Below are 22,842 nucleotides of genomic sequence, written 5' to 3'. Positions count from 1 at the left end.
AATTTATTCTTTTCCCTATTTCCAGTGTAATATTTATCATGAGCCAGCTGTGTTCCGGGCACTGAGTATTGCAGTAGAAATACAGGTGTACAAACTGTATGCAAATAAGGCAATCTGAACATACACAAAGAATGGAGATTTTAATAGTTGCCCTTCAACGCCACAAATACTGGATGACTTCAGTTGGTCAGTATTATGTTAGGTGTTGAGAATAATAAAACCCCTCGGCCTGTACAGTGATATACTCCATAAGGTAAAAGCTGCAGACAGCACCGTGAAAACTCAGACACACGGATTAACCAAGAGCCCTTTGTCAAGGACCATGTGAAGAGGCACGGGCTGAGTTGTCGAAGCAAAGCACTAGGGGGGTCGCCAGCCCTGAAGTAATCCCAGAAATGTAGTAGATGCACCCGAGCACCTCCGTGAAGTTGGAGAATGACCGTGGTCTCAGGTTTTCTGGACGTGGGAAACCATTTCTGTCCTGGCTTCTCGTTGGGTGGGGGGGGCACCTCTGAGGGTGAAGAGTGGAAGCAGGGACTCCCTCACGGTTGTGGCCTCCGAGAGACTGCCTTCCTGAAGTAACAGCATGCCTGTCCTTCAAGGGCAACTGGGTGTGTTTCTGCAGGATGGTGTGCTCCTCGCGCTTGTTTTCCGGGGCTGACTTTACAGCACATGCGAAAGGCGATGTGCATGTGTGCTGTAGTGAGTGGAAACAGCACTGTACCAGCAATGGGCAGGCCAGGCCCCAGCACCTCCTGGCTACCTACACTGGGACAAATCACTCGGCCTGTCCACAGCAGTAAAATGGGGGCGCCTGGGTGGCTCAGTCGCTTGAGTGTCCAACTCTTGATCTCACTCACTTCAGATCTCAGGGTTGTGAGTTCAAGCCCCATATTGGGCTCCACACTGGGTGTGGAGTCTACTTAAAATATGGTGTTTGGATTAGATGCTTTTAATGGTTCCTTCCAGTTCTGACATTCTTACTATGTCTAAATCTATGGTATAAGAGATAAAACATAAGAGACAAAGTTTTTTAAGTGAAAGAACTAATACCGTTTGTTTTTATTCTCAGTTTCTTTATGCAGAGAGTCTCTTCTACACCTGGCTATGAGATGGGGCCTACCTAAGCTCTCTCATTTCCTCTTGGGCCTCCCTGGGGGAGTTCAGGCTTTGTCTTTACCCAACGAAGAAGGTGCCACACCATTAGACTTAGCCTTACGAGCCGGACACTCCAGGCTGGTGGAAGACATCACAAAGTGAGTTTGGCTACTTGATAGATTTATTCTCTCTTGATTTGTTTCTATAAAGTGTTCCAAGTACCATGGGAGAGTGGAAACAACGAGACCACAAGCTAATGTTGGTTTATAATTTACCATTGGTACTCTATACTTTATATGAGTAGATATACAGATAATATTTGGTATCAACATTTCATGGAGGGGGAGTTAGGGAGAAAAATGTCTTGAAGAGCTTCGTAGGGGACTGCAGTCAAGAAAAAAGTTGGGAGGGGCGCCTGGGTGGCACAGTGGTTAAGCGCCTGCCTTTGGCTCAGGGCGTGATCCCGGCATTATGGGATCGAGCCCCACATCAGGCTCTTCCGCATGAGCCTGCTTCTTCCTCTCCCACTCCCCCTGCTTGTGTTCCCTCTCTCGCTGGCTGTCTCTATCTCTGTCGAATAAATAAATAAAATCTTAAAAAAAAAAAAAAAGTTGGGAAATAATAGCCTAACCCCTACTTATCTTTCAGGTATCACCTTAAATAACACTGCTTCAGAAAGCCATCCGTGTCAGGGTCTTTAATGATTATGATTAATTTACAATATGGTGATTAAAATTATTAATTCACAGTATTAATCATAATTTATCATTTTAAATATAGTCATCGTTTGTTACCTAGGTCTCCATCCTGTATCACCTGAGGGCTGAAAGTATTTGTTTACCCACTGCAGTATTTCTAATACAGATTCAGCCTGTAACACTCATTGAAAGAATATAAATTTTTGTTGAATCGTTAACAGACAAACCCTAAGATACGATGTGGTTATTAGGATCTAGTGAAATAATGTAAAGGAAATAATAAAGCAAAAGAACTCTAAGGTTTGCTGTGTTCGTGATGATTATCAGCATTTTCAGTGAATGAGGAATGTGTGGTTTATTACTTAGAATGGTTTAGATTGGTCATTCTTATGAAAAGGGGATTCGTGTATAGTGATTTCCTTTAAAGGTGTTAAAAAATAAATGGGAAAGTACCTTGAAAATTACAAAGTACTACATAAATATCATCCGAGTATTATTATATGGTATGTCTTGATGGACTGGTTTTTCTTGTTTGGCTCCTGAAACTCAATGTAATTAATTTATGGTTTTATGGTACATAATGGATATTGGAGTACAAGTTAGAACTTTGTTTATTTTTGTTCTACTGTGGTCACATGACCACCAACCAAGGGAAGAGCGCATCAGAAGGAATTGTTCTTTTGTTGGCTCTAACATGACCCCACTTGCTTGGCCCAAAAGGCCAAGGCAGGACTACTTTCTTTGACTTAGTCATTGTGGATGGCTCATTGTTAGATCAAAGTCCTGGCTGACTTCATCTTGGGTAGCTTAGTACCTTTCTACTGTCTCCAGGACTGGAAGATAATATGTTCTTTAAAAGTTTGCACGACTAACAGATCTATTCATGAACGGTATTAGCAGTAGACTGTCAGCTAAATTCTGAGTATATGGTGAAGCTTCCATTTTCTAAATCAATAATGATCTTTTTGCTCAGGCTCAGAGTCTGTTTACTTCGGTGGCATGTTAGCATGGGGAGTTGTTTTCTACAAGATTCTAGTAATTAATATCAGGAGTGTGGGAAGATGCCCCAAATCTTAAGAGTAAAGGATCTCTCTTGATTGTTCCATATGAAGGAGATAACATTTGTTTGATTGGAAGTAGATTAAATATTCGTGAAGTGTACATTCATTAATAAAATGGGGTCATGTAAGAAGAGGAAAGAGGCATAGAGCTAGCTCTGTGAAGTGAGGAACCTGGGAGCAGTCGTGGGGACGTGACAGCATGGTGAGGTGGGCTGCTGTCTGGAAGCACTAACATTTTCCTGCTAATGCTCCTTTACTGTTCCAATTGCATCACCTTGTGAGCCATTCAGAATATTATACTAACCAGGAAGCCTACGTATAGCTAATAAATGTCCAATTGTTGTTGGCCAAAACAGAACAGAAAGTAAGTTTATTTTCAAGAATTTAGTTTGGGAATATTGTTCCTTTGTTTATGGATATTTTCAAGCATACAACAAGATCAAATGTGTGCATGTTTTAATTTGCATGATAAAATGATTTACAACAGTGGACCATTGTGCTATGAATATCCCATTGTTTGTAACATCCAAACCTCACCGTGCTCCCCAGAGATCCTATCTGTTTTCCACTGTAATCACCTAATAAGCTGTCGGCTGCCAGCTAATTTGTTCTACCACATGTGACCCCGTTAAAGCAAGAGGCATCTTTCTGAATTAAAAAGAGAATGAAATATTGAGGTAAAATACTATGTTTAAAAGTCAGTAGTTTCATTAGTTCTGTAAATACCTGTAAAGTATGTAGCGTTTGTGAATAGCTTCTCAACTGGCATCTTTCTAGGTGGAAGACAGTGGCTTTATTAGCATCTGTTTACATGATCTTAAGTACGTATTGTCAGTAGATGGCGTTCATGGATTGTTTTGCCAGTTGGGTTGGTAATACTGGGGGCCATGAGGGTAGTGGGATCTGGGGGTTGATGTCTCCGAAGCTGCCAGTGGGTTTTGATTTGTGACATTTCAGTTTCCAGGGCAGACGATCCCCAGGCTTCTCCCGAGTACAGCTCAGCCAACAAGGCTTCCTGCAGTACATTCACTCATCAGAGACGCTGACCCTGACGTTGAACCACATAGCCGAGCACTTGTTGGAGGCAGATATTAAACTCTTCAGGAAATACTTTTGGGACAGAGCCTTTCTCCTCAAGGTGTGTGTCTCTTCATTCTAGTATATAATAACTCGTCCTCCTTGAGAGTACACACTGCAAACTCATTATTTTGGAAACCATGTTTTGGAGGGTAGCAGTTTTTTTTTTTTTTTTTTTTTTTTAAGATTTTATATATTTTTTGTCAGAGGGGGAGAGAGAGAGAGAGCACAAGCAGGGGAAACGGCAAGCAGAGGGAGAAGCAGGCTCCCTGCTGAACAAGATGCCCGAGGCAGGACTCGACACCAGGACCCCGGGATCATGACCTGAGCCGAAGGCAGACGCTTAACTGACTGAGCCACCCAGGCGTCCCCTTAGCTACAGTTTTCAATCATGTTTTTTAGTTCTCTCCTCATAACACTTTTTCCTGTTAACCAGAATGTTGAGAATTTAGTTCTAGAACTTGGCTAAAATTAATAAGGCAACTTGGAAATTTAAATGTCCTACAATTGCATCCAGATATACTCAAAAGAATAAAAATTGTTTTCATACACCCCATTTACCAAAAAAAAAAAAGTATTTTCCTGTTTCAGTTTTGTTTTGTAATCAGGAAGGCAGCATTCCCTGATGCCCTTATCAGGCAAGCTTGGCAGTTACCCTCACCAAAAGACTAGGGTTTCAGGGTTACGGCTGACCCCAGGACATCACGTGAGCTGCTTGTGTTTGGCCCTGTGCCTATGTGGTGAGACCTCTAAGGACCCTAGGTACTCAGGCTCCCATCTCTTAGTGCCTCCCAGTATGTATGTGGTCTGGTCCACCCTGTAATTCCATGGTGGGTCCTAGAAGAGACAATACTGCATCTTGGGAGTAAGGCTGGTGGGAGTTAACCGCTACAAAGGGTAGGTGAGTGGGCACTTGTTTCCTGCCCCTTTGTGGTTTGGTGAAATGTGTATATTTTCATGGTTTTTTGTTGCTGTTGTTACTCTGGCCTCAGGATGTTGTTCTGAAATGGTCAAGAGCAAGGCACTTGATACGCTGAGTTTAATTAATAACATGCCCATGAAGGTTCAGGGGTCTGGGCTGTTTGTAGGGCTGCCTGCCCAAGTTTGCCCATATGTTCATTTGGGAACAAGTGCGGATGCAGTCTTGGGCTGTTTCACCGTTTGGCACATCAGTATATAATTCTGTGGCTCTTCATAGTTCACTGTCCGTGCAGTAACCATTTGAAAAGAAAATGCAGAGAGCTCCAGGAGGGCACTCTGTCTCTGAGGCCCCCAGCTTGGTCTCAGCCAGGGTGGCTTGCTGGCTTGCAGAGCAAGGCCCGTGCTCGTCCTGGGTCCTCCCTGTGATGGGGGTCCTGCCCTCCCTGGCCCCCTGTGTCTTACGGCATGGGTAGGGGTTGCTCAGGATGGGCACCTGCATAAACAGTGACTCTTCTTTACAGTTTCAAGATTTTCTGTTCTTCTGTTCCCTCTTTGGTTCTGAATGTCCTCCAGGCAGCTTTACCCGCCCTGTCTTTCCAGACCTCCCCAGACTGTCTGGCTTGTCCCAGCTCCCAGACCCACGTTTGTGATTTCCATCTCCTTTGTCACATATCTGAAGCCTCCAACTGTTTTCATTGATTTTTTTTTTCCTTCTTAGGCTCTAGAAGATCAAGAAGCCAGGCCGGAGGAAAGACGAGACATGCCGTCCAGTGCTGCAGAAGGTGAAGAAGGTACACAGGCTCCTTCCCCACACTGAGGAACTGGGAAGGTGCTCAGGACTGACACGTTTGCTGGTGGTTGAAGTGGGTAGTGAAGCACAGCAGGGACCTGGGGACTCAGACAGGATCAGGGATGTAGGACACAGGGACCCTGGCTCCTCTGACAGTGTGGAACAATGTAAAGTGTCTCCACTTTTTATTCAGTTAGCATTTACTGAGTGCTCTTGGCCAGGCCCTGCGCCAGCTTCCCCCACCATCTGGCTCTTAAGGGTGCTCTCCCGACTCAGAGTATGCTCCTCACGTTCACATTTGCTGTGTTCCTTCCAGGCTGTCCTTCATCGGTCTGTGGTCCCTCCGCGTGTTCCACCTTTGTGGAGCCCTGCTCTGCCCTGGGCTAGTCAGTCTTGAAGGGAATGGAGATTGTGTAGGTGTTGTTGTCAAGAGATACGGAGATGACCGCTGGCATGCAGGGCTGAAGGCAGGGGGTGCTGGACGTCCGTCAGGGTGCAGACAGTCATACCCAGGCCGGGTTGTCCTGCACAGTTGTTGACGGTCCTCATGGGGCTTCGGAGACTGAGTGTACATATCTCCTTGTGGGAGTCCACAGCAAGAGGCATATTCTTAATAATGCATTATTGAGGGATGCCTGGGGGGCTCAGTCGGTTAAGGGTCTGCCTTTGGCTCAGGTCAGGATCCCGGGGTTCTGGGAGCAAGTCCCGCGTCAGGCTCCCTGCTCAGCAGGGAATCTGCTTCTCCCTCTGCCTGCTGTTCTCCCTGCTTGTGCACTCTCTCTGACAAGTGAGTAAATTTTAAAAAAATCTTTAAGAAAATAATGCGTTATTGATCCCTCAGTTGTATATAACACCCAGCTCATCTGCAGGAATCCTGTACTCTTCTTTATTTTCTCCAATGTGGCAGTTTATCTGGGCATGCAGTCTACTTCATTTCACGCTTTTTCCCCTTTTCCATATACACATAGGTCTGATCTGTTCACGAGTCTTCGTGATAGACACAAGTTTTGATTCTGGGGAGCATTCTTACCTTTATTCTTAAATAGCTCTGACTCTTGAACAGATTCTGATTTCATGTCTTGTTTTTCATTTTTATCCCAAGTCTTAGTAATTGTAGGAGTCTGACTTCGTCATTATGTCTTATAAGGTAGTTAGGGCAAACGTTTTATATATTGAAATCCATATTATCTGATTATCAGTTATTTCCTTTTCCTTTATATTTTAGAATATTTTTTTATTTTTTGAAATTACGTGTGAGGATAAGGTTATACATATTAAGGTATGGTTACATTATTCAATTTCAGGAGAGTGGAGGGGCATTGCAAACTGTCTGTAAAGGGACAGTAGTCTGAGAGGGCTGAGAAACCCCCATGCTGGATGCTGGGGTTAGGGAGAAAAGATAGGACAAGACCCTTGTGATTCTGCTTGTATTTGGCAACATAGACGAGTTGTATTTCACTTATTTGTCAGGTAGTAAAATCTTAAACTCTTGGCCCCCGTGTTTGTTAAAAAGTAGTCTTGGATAAGGAAGATTTGTAGCAAGTTGTTGGAAGTCTGTGCGGCCCATCCCTCCTGTGCACACTCCTGGGTTAAGCTCAGCAGCTGGGCTTGCTGTTCGAGCTGGACCTGCTTGGGCCCCCGTGGGGTTGCCTTCACGCCTGTGTTCTATAGATGATGTGCTGGCGGCTCTGAGGGAGTGGTGGCGGGTCCTGCCTGCCAAAGGAGGTGGTGGGTCGCTTTATGCTTTCTCCTAAAGACCTGTAGGAGAAACCTCTTTCTGGTTTCACGTCAGAAGTGCTGCCTTCTCCTGAACATTTGGCGTGCTTTTAGGGCTCTAACTGTAACTTACAAGGTGTTTTACTTGGAGCTGGTTGACAAAAACACACAAAAACTTGGTGCTAAGTTTCTGGCCTGCAAATGTGTAGGGTACTGTTAACTGTGTTTTTGTGTGACCCTTATTTATGAAGCTCTCATCCTTGCTTTTTTTCTTGTGATTTTTGCTTGTGTCTTTTCTTCGCTTCTCATCCACCTTTAAACTAATTTAGAGCAAAGTAGGATCTGAATAAGTGTTTAAATTCTTGCCCTTAAGGGGCTAACAGTTGGGATTGGGGCAGAAAAACAAGCTGCCCCAGTGCATTATGATAAGTACAACAGGAGTCATATGCAAACCATGCTGTGAGAAATCTGTGGCGTGTGATGGTGGAGTGGTCAGGGAAAGCTTCCTGGAGGAGGCGACCCTGGAGCTGTGATCCAGCGGCGGGAAAGAAATTCCAGACAATGGAAATGTACACAATGCAGAGTTCTGAATCACATGATGAATTGAGGGAGATGCAGGTCATTTTGTAGTCCTGTTGATTAGGGGCGTGTGTGTGTGATGCCAGTAACACAGGCTTGGGAGCGAGGCATATTGACCCGGTTTGTACACAAGGGAAGGAACTGGGACTCCAGCCTGACAGCCGTGGGAGCTGTTTCAAGCAACTTAGGTTAGATTATTACTTTCAAAAGTCACTGTGAGAATGTGGAGAGTGGTTTGGAGGGGTCAGCAGCGTTTGTGGGGGTGGGGGGAGCACTGATGTAAATAATGTAGAAAAAGGTCTGCACCACAGAAGTGTAATGATTGTGGAGAGGTGGGGACAGATGGGTACTGCCCTGAAGGTGGAGGATGTCACGTGGGTGTGTCAGTGTTGAGGGAGGAGAGCGATTCCTCCAGTCCTTGTGTTCTCTAACTGGGCTAGACCTCACGGGAAGCAGGATCATGACAAAAAACGGACCCCATTTTAGATGGGTTGAGTTCGATGGGTCTAGGAGCAGCTAAGGTAATACACCTGAAGTCAAGCAGTAAGCAAAACATAGGAACTCAAGTGCTCTGCCTTCAAATCATTAGTGTGTGTATTGTATAGACCTTCTAGGCAATGCTTTGATTTGTATATTCTTGGAGGACACATTAGAAGCTGTTTGCAGGTTCCAGCAGAGGGCAGTATTCAACTAAAGTGAAACGACTCAGTTTTTGTCTATTCGTAAACCTGTAGGCAACTCAAAGAACAAAGCATTTTGAATGTCAAAGTCTGCTTTATACCCCTTCTTCTTGAAACCCCAAAAGCGAACTTTCCCTTTGTGACCTACTAGAAGATTCTTAAGAGATCATGTTTTTCTGTTCCTCCAGGGGCAGTGAGTGGAGGGGGAAGCCCTAAGCTTGTATCTGTAACTGCTTGTATCTCATCGATTAAAAGATGAGAGCGTTGTCCTGGAAATGGGCTTTACTGTCCCCGTTAGTGTGATAAATGGTGTCATTATTGTCTGTGAGCCAATTATGTTTCCATAGTTTCGTAATTGTAATCATACTCCCAGAAGATGGGAAGTTAGGCCAAAAAGTCTCATTTTTAAGCTGCTCAGATGAATAAGCTAATTATTAGTATCAATCCACCAACTGACTCTTTTATGCCTTGCTTTCTTTGCTCCTGTTTGATCTCTTATTTTAGGATTTCCTGAAGAACATTGTTCAAAATCCCAATCTTGGGAGATGCTTTGAAAAATAAGGATTCTTTGACCAAATAAGTTAAAAATGCAGTCTATGAGACCTCCATTCCTTGGGGAAATTGAGAGTACATTTAATGTTTTTCAGCTTCTAGTTAAGTCTTACAGTCATGACTCCTGTGCCACATTATGGAATAGTTCTCTAAATGGTTCACGCAAGAATCCCCCTTTAATGGTTCTTACACCATCTCAGGGAGGTTGTCTGGGGAAGGGACATGGGGGATGCTGCTCTTCCTCGTCTCTACTGCTCCGAACCTTTCCTTCCTTTTCACCACCACCTGGGTCCTTGCCATCCATTAGTAGGGTAGTGGGTGATGCTAGCACCGGGAGCTGGGTGTGGGAGGTGTTGGTAGAAGTCCTCATGGTCGTCATGAATACTGAGAACACCCACGTCTTGCCACACGCCCCGCTGCACTTTAGGATGTTGTTTGGGAGGCTCATGACTGCCTAGAGTCCCTGGGGCCATAAAACAAACAGAACCATCGCAATACCATTGACCATTACAGGACTCCATTTTGTTGTATATTCTTCTGTAGTTAAAAAAACAAAACTAAAACTGTGTGTGATTTGCTGTCTCAACTTCTGTGTTAATAGTCCCCCCCCTTTTTTTTTTTGGTTTCTCTCCATTTATTATGTTCCGCATTTTCATTAGCAAGGAAATGGGGAGTTGGGACTGGAGCGTGACTTGTAGTCACAAAGGACAGGGGGCAGAATCCTCTTTTGCAATACTGAAGCAGGAGTTCCCCGCAGGGCAGAGAGGCTTCCTCTTCATGACCCCTTGAGAAAGGCGGGAGAGTCGATCCAAACACAGGGCACAACCTAGGCAGGCAGGTGGGAGTCCTGCAGGCTCACTGACTTACCCATTCAGTGAGTGTTTGAGTGCTCATTTGCTGACAGGCAGTGTTCTAAGCACTGGTGACATAGCAGCAACCGAAAAGGCAAAGGGAGAAACCCTGATCTCGAGGAGCTGACTTTTATATAATTGCCCTTCAGTATTTGTGAAGTGCTGGGTACTGTTCTAGGTGCTGGGAATGCAGCTGTGAGCTGAGCAGAATTTGGGCATGCATGCGTGCCCATCATGGCGTGCACTTGCCGGTGGTCCCTGAGAGGGACATTTCTGGGTGTCGGGAGTGTATTTTTCCAATTTTATACACGAGGAAGTGGCAGCACAGAGAGATCCCAGAACTTGTCTGAGGTAAGGCAGCTTGCCCAGGCAGTCAGAAGGTCAGGCAGGTGCATTCTCTTACATGTCACCCTGTAGACTATCCACCACCCTTGGGTAACAGAACACTTAGCCATGTGGTCTTGGTGCTGCTGGTGGAGAGTTCTCTCCAGTGTTTGTGTGACGGAGACATGCAAAATTGGAATCATTGCTTTGAAATGAGCTTTCTTCCACATGGCTGACCTGTCTCATGAAGTTTTTACAAGCAAGATTTATGGCCCACAGGCACAGGCATGTCTCGATGACACACATGGGCTACAGGCAAACTCTGCTAAAACCTGAGCTCTGCCATGATCTGGCTTTGGAACATTGTGCAGGTTATTCAGCTGTGTTTCCTTTTGTGCAAAATGGTGGCGTTAGGTGTATCATTTAATACTTCATAGTGAGGCTTAAACGAGAAAATACGGTTAGAGCCCCTGGACTAGTATCTGACCATCGATGCTTGGCCACTGCGAAGCACCATAGCAGTGCTAGCTCGTTTTAAGTGCAAGTTGTAGCATGTGCTAGGGTGGATTTTGTGGTAATCATGCGTGTGTTGGGATACCACGACGTAGTTCTTCCTGTCACAGCAACGAGGTGAGCAGATTTTTTTGTTTGAACGTTCTTTAGATGAGGATGCAGCCCTTCTCTGCGTACTCTGGGTGAGTGAAATGTGAAGAGGGAGTTGGGTGGGGGACGCTCCTTCTTGAGTATCTCCTGTGAGTTATTGGGAAAACAAGAGGGCTTTTATCTATGCAAGATTTCCTTTCCAAAATTCTTCCTTTTAAATACTGTAACTGAATGCTTTTTTAAGAAGTGTTGAATATGGTTCCAATGCCTGTCAAGATACAGGTCCTTTACACCAGGATGGCTGGGACCTGAGGTGTTGGGGATTTCAGGCCAGCAATTAGGCTGTTCTGTGGGGTTGGTTACTCAGTTGGATGCAAAGTTCTTATCTTATCCCAGTATGGAGTGTCCATCCAAGGACTTGATCAGCATTGCTTACCTGAAAGTCAAGTATTTTGGCATTTTCAAGACAATGCAAATCATACCCAGGGAATGTACTTGCCCGCCCTGGGAAGTGATTTGTAACTGTTCATTTCATCTCACAGAGCAGCTCACCTTTCTCTGGGCTTCCTTTAGAGGCTGACTTTGCCAATCTGCTTTCTCCTCCTGCCCAAGAAGGAGCAAGTTTCATCATCAAAGGGCCAAGGATAAAAATAGGATATCAAGTTAACATGATGCTCATTTTGTTTATTATTATAATTCTAGTATTTTCTCACACATGAAGAAAAATTCTTCTCCTTGCCTCCCCAATTTATCAGAAGAATCCTAGTTTGAGCTGGAAAGAATCTCGGATTCTTCGACTCACCTAGATGTAACAAACTCTGTTCAGATGTGATACGGATACTGGGTCCAGCTGGGTCAGATCCGGAGGCTGGAGGCAAGGACTAGCAGTAACGGAGCCTAATCGTATCAGGAGTCTAATACAATTGAAATCAGCTTAAGTTGAAAATATAGCTAAAGGGTTTCTTTCCTGAGTTGAAATAGAATCTTTTTTTTTTTTTTTTTAAGATTTTTATTTATTTATTTGAGAGAGACAGCCAGCGAGAGAGGGAACACAAGCAGGGGGAGTGGGAGAGGAAGAAGCAGGCTCGCAGCGGAGGAGCCTGATGTGGGACTCGATCCTAGAATGCTGGGATCACACCCTGAGCCGAAGGCAGACGCTTAACGACTGCACCACCCAGGCGCCCCTGAGTTGAAATAGAATCTAAGTGGGAAGTCAGAGGGACAGAATAGTATTCACAAAACAAAATTGAATGTTGTTTATATCTTTCAAGTATGACTTGCCTCATTTTATTCAAGCAATTGAGTAAATCAGGGAAATTACATCATATCCTCTGTGAGATGTCATGATTTAGAGCTTCTGCTTATGTGGTAGTTGTACCCCAATTTTTGGGCTGAGCATATCTTTTTTCTCCCCCAGTAGTAAGCTCTTCACTGTTTGAGATTTTATGGGGAGAGGGCGAATACACACTGGAGATGTAAACAAAATAAAAGAAACCCAAAATGATATTATAAAAACATATTAAGCATAGTTACCATATGACCCAGTAATGATACTCCTAGACACATAAGCAGAATGAAAACCTCCATCTCCATAATAACATGTGTGCAGATGTTCATAGCAGCATTATTCATAACTGCCAAAAAGTGGGAACAACCTAAATGTCTGTCAGGAGTGGATATACATAACATGGTCCAGCCATACAGTGGAACGGCATTTGGCCATCAAAAGGAATGAACTACTGATAGATTACAACATGAATGAAGCTTAAAGATGATTACATTCTGTGAGAGAATCCTGATGCAAAAGACCATATATTGTGTGAAGCCATTTATATGAAATATCCAGAACAGATAAATCTATTAAGACAGAATGAAGATTGATGGTTGCATTTGGGGTGGGGGGACAGTTGGGGAGAAAAGGGTAGTGAGTGTTAATGGGTACAGGGTTTCTTATTGGGGGTAATGAAAATGTTCTCAAATTGTGCTAATGATTGCAAAACTCTGGATATGTCAAAAATAATTGAGTTGTACACTTTAAATGGGTAAATAGTATGATATACCTTAAAGCTGTTAAAAAATAGGCATGTAGAGGAGTATATTCTAAAATATTAACAGTGGTTTTATTTATTTTTCTATTTTCTTAATTATTTTTTTGTGGCTCAAAAAAGTGCCACAAGTAATTTAAAGTATTTAAAAAAAGATGTCAAATTCTTTTAGAAAGGATGTGGAGTGCAAATAAAATTATATTGTAAACAACACATTTGGAGTTCCTTTAGGGCAGGAATTTCTTCTCTCCCCTTATGTCCTCTCCCCGGCTGATCCTGTGCTCAGCAGGGACACAACAATGCTTGTTCACTTGAATGGACTGTTGGGGCTCACAGACTAATGGGGCTGATGCTGATAATTCTGCAGGTAATTGTCTTATCTTTTCTCCCAGCCCATATTTGTTCTGGGAAGTCCAAAAGATAAGTTTTTACTAGTATCCCCACTTTTAGGAAAAAATGGAGTAATTGAGGCACAGTATTAAAATATTCTATGAGTTAAGAGTAGGAGAGTTTGTCAAATTTGTTCCCTTTGCCAATTTCATTCTCTGGGATTTGTGAATTGGACATACACACTAGAATAAAACATTGATGTGATAAATTGAAGCGAAGTTGTTAGAAGGGAAATACCAATGCATAATTGGAAAGGAAAGGGTGGTTTGGGGGCTTAGCTGGAGGGGTGGGAGGAAGCAAAGGGAAAAGCATTCATCTGTCTGATCAATCTGGCAGTTCAGAAGTTGTGATAAACAGTGCTGGTATTCAAAATGTTTGAATTAGTATTTCAAAAAAGCGAACAACTTTCCCTTCCCTGTCCTGACCTAGAGCTTGCCTAATGATCCACTACATCTCATCAGCTATTTTGGGTCACTAGATTAAAGTGGAGGAGAGAAGCTTTTATTCAGTGCCTTTAATATGCTAGGCACTCGCTTGGCACTGGCGATTCAAGTGTTGGGCCAAAATCAATTTGGACTCAGCCTTCCCAGAACTCAGTCTGTTGAGAGAAAAGGATCCATTCAAAGGCTCGGCACCACTCTCAGTTCCTTTGGGCCTTTGTGGAGGAGGCAGCACGAGCTGAGAGCATGACCCTTGTTTTTCGGTTGTACTTTTGATGATGCCCTGCCAATCTAACCGCGTTGTGAACTTGACTGTGGACAGCTGAACCTGAACCAGGAATGAAGCAGCAGTAGTTGTCTGGCTGGCTCTGATCATGGTGGTTGTTTTTTTTTTTTTTTTTTTTTTTTTTTTTTTGCCTCCTTTCTGGAAGGAGTCAGATGACACAACAAAGGGTAGTTAAAGGAGAATAGGACCATCCTGTATTTTCAGTGTAAGCTTTTGCTTTGTGTAAGTGTGGCCTCTGTGGTCCCATTTTTCAAAAGGGGATGGTAAGACTTAACACTAAGTTGAGATCTATTAGGCTAATCTGTTTCTTAACAAACACTGGTAGTAATCTTAGAGCTACTTAACCATGTTTTTTGAAAACCCGGTTCGCTGCTGCAGTGTCACTGGTGAACACGAATATTAGAGATTATTTATTGTTCCATTATAGTTTGGCAATAAGAAAACATGTTTATTAAGTTTGGTAAATCGGATTTAGAGGGGATAATCCTTCTGGGTGGGCCGTGCAGGCAAGATTAATAGGCCTTTAAGGCAGAATAGTTTGAAGTTACTGATATCATTATCTGTCGGAGGTTGCTATGGCAATGAGTGGTTTGATTGCACTATGCCATTGGTGTTACAGTAGAGTTAGTGTAAAAGGATCCTAGTCATTTAGCAGAAACTTTCCTCGAGCAATTTGATTAAACTGTGGTCGAATGTGCCAAATTCTTTAAAAGCTCTAGGATGTAGTTGTGTATTGTCCCTTCATTAAAGATGCATTATTATTCTGAATCTATGCACTGTCACAAATATTTTTAATAATGTTTGCATAAAGGTTTTATAACTTTGAAAGCTATCTTTAAACGTATGAAGAAAAAATTTTATAAACACTTGTCTCTTTTAGTATAGTTTGTGGTAGTTGCATTAATTAGATTATACCTGAAACAAAAGAAAGATGCAGTAGATGATAGGGAAAACTGTAGGCGGACAGTGTGCAAACAGTGAAATTTTCCAAATGGCAGGAAGCTGGGATCTGAACACACTGCCATGGTGATCCGCTTCTGTTACTGCAAGCTGGGTGTTCTCAGATGCTTTGGCCTTCTGTGTAAGCACGATCTTGAACAAAATGTGTGCTATTCCTTTTCATCAACGCCCTAGGTACATAATTCTTTAGAAACGGAGAATCCTGAATTCAAGAGCACATGGTCTGGAACAGCTTTAAAGGAATATTTTATAATAGCAAAATAAAAATGTGTGTGACTCTCTTGCTGTCTAGGCAGAAGTGTCTGTTGAAACTTGGGTTCTTGTTACCCTCCCTTTCTTCACCATCTTGGTTTTCTTTTCCCCACCTAGCCAACTTTTAGGGTTTGGGTATGTGTGTTTCAAAACAAAATCCCTCATATTTTATATAGGTGTTTCCCATCAGTTTCTGCATCTGTGCAATGGGGCAGAAAGCTTTATGCTAGGTTTTGAATTTTGGCCCTTCAGCAGCTGGCTTTTGAAGGGCGAAGCTGGTTCATTTTGGCATTCCGAGTGCTGACTGCGTTGTTCTGCAGACGTTACTCTGCTGCCACCTGGAGGCCCTGTTTGGGGTGTGCATTTAAAGGTAGGTAGGGGGTGGAGGGGGGGTGCCAGAGAGCAAAAGCTGCCCAGGCTGAGTGTTTGCGTGTCCTTAATCCCTGTTGACGTCAGTTGACATGACCACGTGAAACTGAAGCTATTATCGTTTCATTTTAAACTATGGGGCTAATAAGGATTATGCCTTCAAGAGCAGGAAACTACTGTGGAGTATAAATATCTATTAGCTTGTTAGTAAATGCAAAGTCTCTGTTATGCACATTTTAAAAAACCCATCAGGACAGTGAGAAAGTTGACTTCTCTGCTCTGTCCTTGCCTTACTGTGACTTGTCAGGGAAGTACCTTACACTTTTTCTAAGCAAAAAATGAATGAACTTTGGTGCCTGGCAATGAGAGGAGCTTGAATAAATCCACCTGGAGGTCTGAAGCCTCCGGTGATTTCAGTTAATGGGCTGGCAAAGTGGAGTGGGGACTATGCTGGTCAACTAGTGGGGCTTCCCCAGAATTGGCATCAGGCGGGGCAGCTGAGGGGGCCAGAGGATGCCTTGGGCCCACAATAGTGTATATCCATACAGTCGTTGGCGAAGATTCTTAATTATCTGCCCTTGCCATTAGTGTCCAATGCTTATTTTCCCCAAACCTGCTTTTGGTGGCTATATATCAACAACAGTGGCTCTTGTTTACGGGCAACAGAGTGGGAAGAGAACCAGTCAAGACCCAGAGAAAAATACCCCTTAAATGAACCTTCCTGTTTAGCCGAGAACATCCTGACCACTAATATTTCCAGGAAAGGCTTTATTCAGAGAAAGGGTACCCGGTGTGCCTGGGGCCTGCCCGTGCTCAGCCTGGCACCATCTGCGGTGGGAGCCTGAGGGTTGTGCTGGTGTTGCGGACTTTCAAGGATGCCCAAGGAAAGGCAGAACCCCATCTGGAATGAATTGTGCCCTTTTGAAACACGAAATCTGTGGTATTTGAGGAACTAGACATGTGGGATATCCTCAGGTAGGTACTCGTCATGTCCTTAGAATCTGTGCTATTTTGAAGAGCCTTCGTTCTGTGAGCAGCCTTCCCTCTGAATCAGGGGCATTTGTTGATTTCATGATGGGTTTTTTTTCCTCAGGATTTCCTGCAAGAGGTCCTGGGCTTGTTTACCTCTTGGTCCCCACAAATATTGCCAGAGTGTGGCAGTTGGGCTCTCACACATTCTGTGGAGAGTTGATGTTTAAGAAGCCTCATCTAGGAGAGCTCCGCACAGACAGCTCCTGGGGCAATTCATTTGTATTTGTTGTCTAGTTTTGGGATTTTTTTCTTTTCCTTCCTTCCTTCCTTCCTTCCTTCCTTCCTTCCTTCCTTCCTTCCTTCCTTCCTTCCTTCCTTCCTTCCTTTCTTTTTTTTTTTAAATGAACACTCCTGTCAGCAGATCCTAATGAGGATCATTCCTTTTGCAGAGATTAAGAATTCAGCGACGAGCAGCTCATCACCTGCAAAGGAGCATGTAAAGGTAATGATTCTCTGCCCCTCTTTCTTTTTTGCACTTCTCTACAGAGCTGAAGCAGAAGTGAAGATCTAGTGGTAATAACAAATTTACCCGCTCCCCCCCACCCCGAAAACAAAAACAAACCTTCGGCGGGGGGGGGGGGCATGTCACATCCAGAATAACTTGAAATTCAGTTGGCTTTATTGGATTTTCAGTCTCTGCTCTTCATGACCAAAGCTGGCTGTCTTTCTGGGTTGCAGTTGTATATGCAAGACGATTATATACATTTTCCAAAACAAGGTTTTCCTTAAAGATGGGTAGCTACAGATGTTTGCCAGCAACGTGACTGCAAGAGTACGCCGGGGAGACGGCCTCTGGGAAGAAAGGAACCTATGGAGGGCTTCCACGTGGGGCGGGTCCTTCTGCAGCTCTTGAATAACACTAATGAAGTACAAGGCCAGTTTTGTTGATGTGCGATGAGACATGTAACATGTCTTCCTTGATGGTTTCTGAGGTGGCTTTTTCTGAGTTCATAAAGATAAAGATCAACAGAATTGGGGCACATGAAGTAATTTTTGTCAAAACCCTGCCGACTTTATTTGTTCCAGCGTGTGGAAAACCTGGTGGTTCAACTGAATGAACACGAAGACCGGGACACTCTAGATTTGGGTATGTTCCAAAATACCTCTTTCCCCTGTACTCCTGGGAGTATGCCAGTCCTGGGTATAGAGAGAACCAGAAGAAAATAAATTTTAAGATATAACCTTCTTTTCTGGGAGGCTTGTCGAGTTTTTGAAGTTGTTGCAGATACTTTTTTGTTGAAGCAACAGTTATAATACTTTGAGTGCCCAAGTCGAGGCACCACTTAGAATCCTTTGAAAAACAAATTAAGACAAAGCAATGAAGGCTTTGCCTGAGCAGTTGAACTGTGAGCCAGACTCTGGCTGGGGACTGGTCCTCTGTTAGTTACCTCATACCTTCTCAAGGTAGGCACCAGCTTCCGTTTCAGGTGCAGTGACTGAGGCCCCTGGCAGACAGCACGTGGCGGAACTGGGACTCTCAGTTCATTCCGCCTGGCCCTGGAACCCCAGGCTTACCACCATCCCATTTTGATGCCGAGTTGTGGGGCCCTTGGAGCTGAGCCGATAAGCCCGAGGAGGGACCAGACGTTGTCCCTGGGTGCGGGTCTTGGCACGGTGAAGGTAGTTTTTCTCGGGGACTGGACATTCTCATCTGCCCACACATTCTAGTTCACATCTCCCTAGGGCATCTTCCCGGAGCTCCCTGGCCACTTGCTAGTTCTTGAGGGCTAATCTGGCCCCCAGAGTTCCCCTTTGAGTTCAAGCCTGATGAAGCCATTGAGGATGGCTGGGCCATCAGCTGATGTCTCCTCTGGGCCGCTGGGTGGTCCGTGCCGACCTCTGGGGCTGAGTGGAAAGGCCTGGGCAGAGCGGTGCGAGGTGTTGCCGACAGTGGGGTGGTGTGGGTGGTGGTAGAGGAGTGCTCAGGCTGACGTGAAAGGGGGGACGACCAAGACGATGCCCAGGGTGAGATTAATAGCGAGGCGGGGCTGGCGCAGGGGTCTCGCTGGAGGCCAGTGGAGTGTCGTTGGCACCTTTGGCAGGCCCAGGCAGAGCAGTGACAATGGTGTGTGTGTGTGGGGGGGGATTGTGGAGAATAAAGCACGGTGAGGAGGAAGCGCCGCCGTCAGCGTCCGTTGGCTGGCCTGCCGGTAGCTTGGCTCCAAACCAGCGGTGTTTGCCGGAGCTCCTTGAATGGGGGACTACTACTGAAATTGAACAGAAACTTAGACTCCGCCAAGCAATTCGCACACCTTTAATATTTCTGCTATATAAGGTAAGGGTAGTAATGTACTTTCAGAAGAGGGGAAGAGGAAGGAGAAATGAAAGCAAACATCTCCATTTCAATGACTCTTGTAGGCCATTAAATCCAGGAGCATAGCTGCTGCTCACGCATACAGGATGTGTCATCTACAAATTGCATTATGCTCCTAGGAATGTTAGCTTTGAAGAATGTCTAGCAGGACAAACTGCTGGTGGGGGAGGAGTGTCGGCTGTTATAAGTATTACATAGGATGATTTTAATTTTCTTTTTTAAAAACTCCATTCTCAAACTGGTACATTGGCTGGGTAAGAAGCCCCATGGTAAGGAGAATGTAGCAGCCTGACCTAACCAGTGTGTCTTGTCAGTAACATCATTGTGTCTGAGGAGGATTTTAATAAATGATTTGAGACAAACTTGTATGACTTTAATCTCCAGTGAGTTATGAAAAGGGCCTCGAAAGTTTGTTGCTCGTGCTAACATTTGCTTTTTTTCTTCATCTAAACTTTTTGGATTGAAAAAAGTTACCTGCTTTATGCAAAGAAAATGATAATAGATTTTAAAAGAACCTTCTGGGACAGAAGGGGGCAGGAAAAACAATGAGCAATGGTTGGATAATAAACTGAATTCTGGAAATTGAAACAGCTTTTCCACAAGGCCACTTCCAAACTGTTGTGTTATTTCATATGTGCTTACATTCCGCTCTGCAAGTCTGCAAGGACATGCTGATAAATGTGAGGTTGAGGTTTATTTCTTTGCTGACTTGTATTATTCAGAATGGTATGATATCTGTTTAGCATGCTCTCGTAAACTACATCAGTGCTGTTCCAGTCGAACTTGCTGTGACGATGGACACTTTATATCTTTACTATTCAACGTGGTAGCCAGTAGCCACGTATGTCTACTGTGTGTGTGATGTGTGACATGCATGACTGAGGAATTAACTTATAACTTTAATTTAATGTGTTGCCCCGGAAGTTCCCTTTGTATTGTTGACCATCAGAGCATCAAGAATCATACTGGCCATTAGTTCTTACACTGAAAAGGACTGTTGATTGCAGAGATGATATCTTGAGCAGGTAATAGCTGGTAAGTTCATCCAATCCAGTGCCTCTGAACCACCTCAGTGAGTAGTAAGGGGATGTTCAGGAGTGATGGCCCTGTTCTCTGTGGATGCTGTAAGAAACTCAAAGGGGAGAACAGCCCTGGAAGGCCTTGGCTCCAGTACTGGTGCTATCAGAGTGCAGACTGAAGCTTCTGTGTGTGTTTCCTTTACCTTGTGGGCAGATAGAATGGACAGAGAGGGCAGAGCATTTGGAGAAAATGGATTTAGAGAACATAGATGAGATGGGTGAGTAGAGAAATGAAGCTGGGAGGAAGGGTCTGCTTGGCTCAAGTCTGCAGGACTAAGTATGATTCAGAAATAGTAGCTCAGTAGTGGGCCCCAGCAAATGCTGTGCCAGGGAGAAGGAAAGTGAACATCAAGCACGAGCAAGGGGACAGCTGTGGGACTGTGGAGGGATGGTGGCTTCAGCTGCCCTCCCGGAATACCACATGCAGATAAAGATGCTTAAACCATCATTGCATCAGCCACGCTGCAAATGGCTCAATACGTTGCTGTCTTGTAAACTCTGCTTTTAAAATGTTGAATTTGAAAAAATAGAACTGTGTGCCTGTTAGAAATGAAGATTTCCAGGTAAAAGTGAAGTTTGTCCTTGAGGACTGCGCAGCAAGAGTGCCAGTGTGGCAGGTGAATTACAGAAGCTCCTGGAAGGTGACACTCCTGCTGTCTTAGCAAGTGATACTCCAGAGTGTGAGTGAAGTTGCGTGTGTCAGACCAGATTTCGTGACACCCAGGCTGTTGTTGATTTTCCAGGAGTGATTTTATCAGCCATGTCCTGCATTGGACCAAAGATAGCTTGAAACTTACCCAGCTACAGCTGTACATTGTATGACCATTTGGCTGGAAAAAATGAAGGATTGGTGAGATAGACTGGTTAAAACAAGAATCATGTGAGCATGTTTTAACTTTCCTCAAGGGACAAGATAGGAGGGAGGTAGAGACATTAGGGGAGGTGGTGATGGAATTGGCTGGCATCGTGGTCTGTGCTTGAGAAGTCCCAGGACCTTGAAGCTCTGGGCAGGAAGCGAGGTTGCATTTACTACCCCAGGTCTGGCTGGCAGAGAGTGGGCCAGAGAAGATTTTATATAGAATATTGTGCCAAAATAAGACTTTGGGAAAAAATAATCTTTTTAAATTGTGGAAGCAATAAATGCTCACAGTAGAAAAGTTGGGAATTTTAGAAATGATTGGAAGATCCCAAGGATCAGCCCCTCCAGAACAGAACGTTTGGGGTAGTACGAACTTGTTTTTTGGGATCCCTGTTTGTGGGTCTATCTTGGAGAGGTCCAAGTCCATGGATTTCAGTGGTAAGGTGCCTGAGACTGTGCAGTCAATCCTGCTGGTTTGGCGTAAAGCACCAAATAAGTAGGGCTCATCAGGTTTGTCTTTATTCTCTTATATTAACTAAAAGTTTAGAAATGAAATTAATGCCACTAAGTTATACAAGCATATAAAACAGCACTATTAAGTTGTTTGTGGGAACAGTTTTGAGATGATTCCAAACAGTGGGGAATCTTAAGATCTAGGACCCATGGGATGCCTGAGTGGCTCAGTCGGTTAAGCGTCTGCCTTCAGCTCAGGTCCTGATCCCAGGGTCCTGGGATTGAGTCTTGCATTAGGCTCCTTGCTTGGCAAGAAGCCTGCTTCTCCCTCTGCCTGCTGCTCCCCCTGCTTGTGCGCGCTCTCTCTCTCTCTGACAAATAAATAAATAAAATATTTCAAAAAAAAAGATCTGGGACCCATGTCAGTAGAAGCTGGCCCTCTGTTGGCTGTTATTTAGTAACACATGTGTATCTATGTTGAGATCTCAAGAATGTGAAATAAAACATGAAGGAATATTTTAAAAAGTGGGGAGAAGGAAACTTAGAGCTCTCATCCTTCTGAAAAAGAAGTTTTGAAGTCTGGTTTTTGGCGGATCTTTCTCTATGCCCCAGGCTACAGAATCTTCTGTGGATTCCTTTGGTGGGTGGGGGCAGTGTTCATTTCTTTACCACAAGCCAAAGCTTATCAGTGATTTGATTTTGAAATAAAGGGGCTGGGGCTAGGAATGGAGAAATACCCCAAGACCATTGGGAATGCAAAGTTACTTGTAAAAACGGACTCCTATTCCTTCTGTTGACTTCACTGAAATTTTCTTACTACACTTGTTGAGGTTTTAAACATTGTTTTTGGTAGAAGAAATTACTTACTGGAATTCTGCTGAATGTTACAAGCTCTGTTTGGGTCTTTTACCATGAGTGTTCCACCTGTTCTATTTGTGGCTTCATTTTTGGACATACTCTGCTTGTGGAATGCGAATAAAGCCTTTTCTTTAAATTAGACAATTGGAATATTTATTGGCAGAATTCTATCCCATGAATTAAAGAATTGTGGGGTTTTTAGGTTCATATGTACTATAAACTAGAACCCATGAAGAAACTAAAACCGTGCTAGAGGTGGATAGTATCATGTTGCTTTTCTTCTGATTAAAAAGAAAACCACGCAAGTACTGTGTTAAACTGGAAGCCCCAAATCTCCTGGCTGATCGAACCAGGAGTCTTACGCTCTGCCTGTTATTAGCTCACCAATGTAAAGAAGGCAAAATAAATGTCAGTTAAGGTTAAGAGTTGAATAGGCATTCTGTTATCCTGTGATTCTAAACGCAGCCTGCATTTTGGGATTACCCTTGGAGTTCTAATAATACTGAAACCCATGTCCATTCCCAGAGAAATCTGATTTACTCGGTCTGGAGTGTA

General features: G+C 44.0%; 1 protein-coding gene across 1 annotated transcript in view; it reads left to right on the top strand.

The window, feature by feature from the left end:
- ARHGEF28 (Rho guanine nucleotide exchange factor 28) overlaps window positions 1–22,842 on the top strand; it is a 180,706-nt gene that overhangs the window by 27,552 nt on the left and 130,312 nt on the right. Inside the window, exons 4-8 of the mRNA XM_040622691.1 lie at window positions 1,073–1,256; window positions 3,815–3,995; window positions 5,574–5,646; window positions 17,114–17,166; window positions 17,751–17,811. Coding sequence (XP_040478625.1) covers window positions 1,073–1,256; window positions 3,815–3,995; window positions 5,574–5,646; window positions 17,114–17,166; window positions 17,751–17,811 — 552 coding nt within the window. The remainder of the gene's footprint in view (window positions 1–1,072; window positions 1,257–3,814; window positions 3,996–5,573; window positions 5,647–17,113; window positions 17,167–17,750; window positions 17,812–22,842) is intronic.

This window comes from Ursus maritimus, unplaced genomic scaffold (genome assembly GCF_017311325.1).
Source record: "Ursus maritimus isolate PB19 unplaced genomic scaffold, ASM1731132v1 scaffold_5, whole genome shotgun sequence".
Lineage (NCBI taxonomy): Eukaryota > Metazoa > Chordata > Mammalia > Carnivora > Ursidae > Ursus > Ursus maritimus.
Note: the sequence above shows the minus strand (reverse complement) of the source record. Positions and strands in the feature narration are given on the sequence as shown.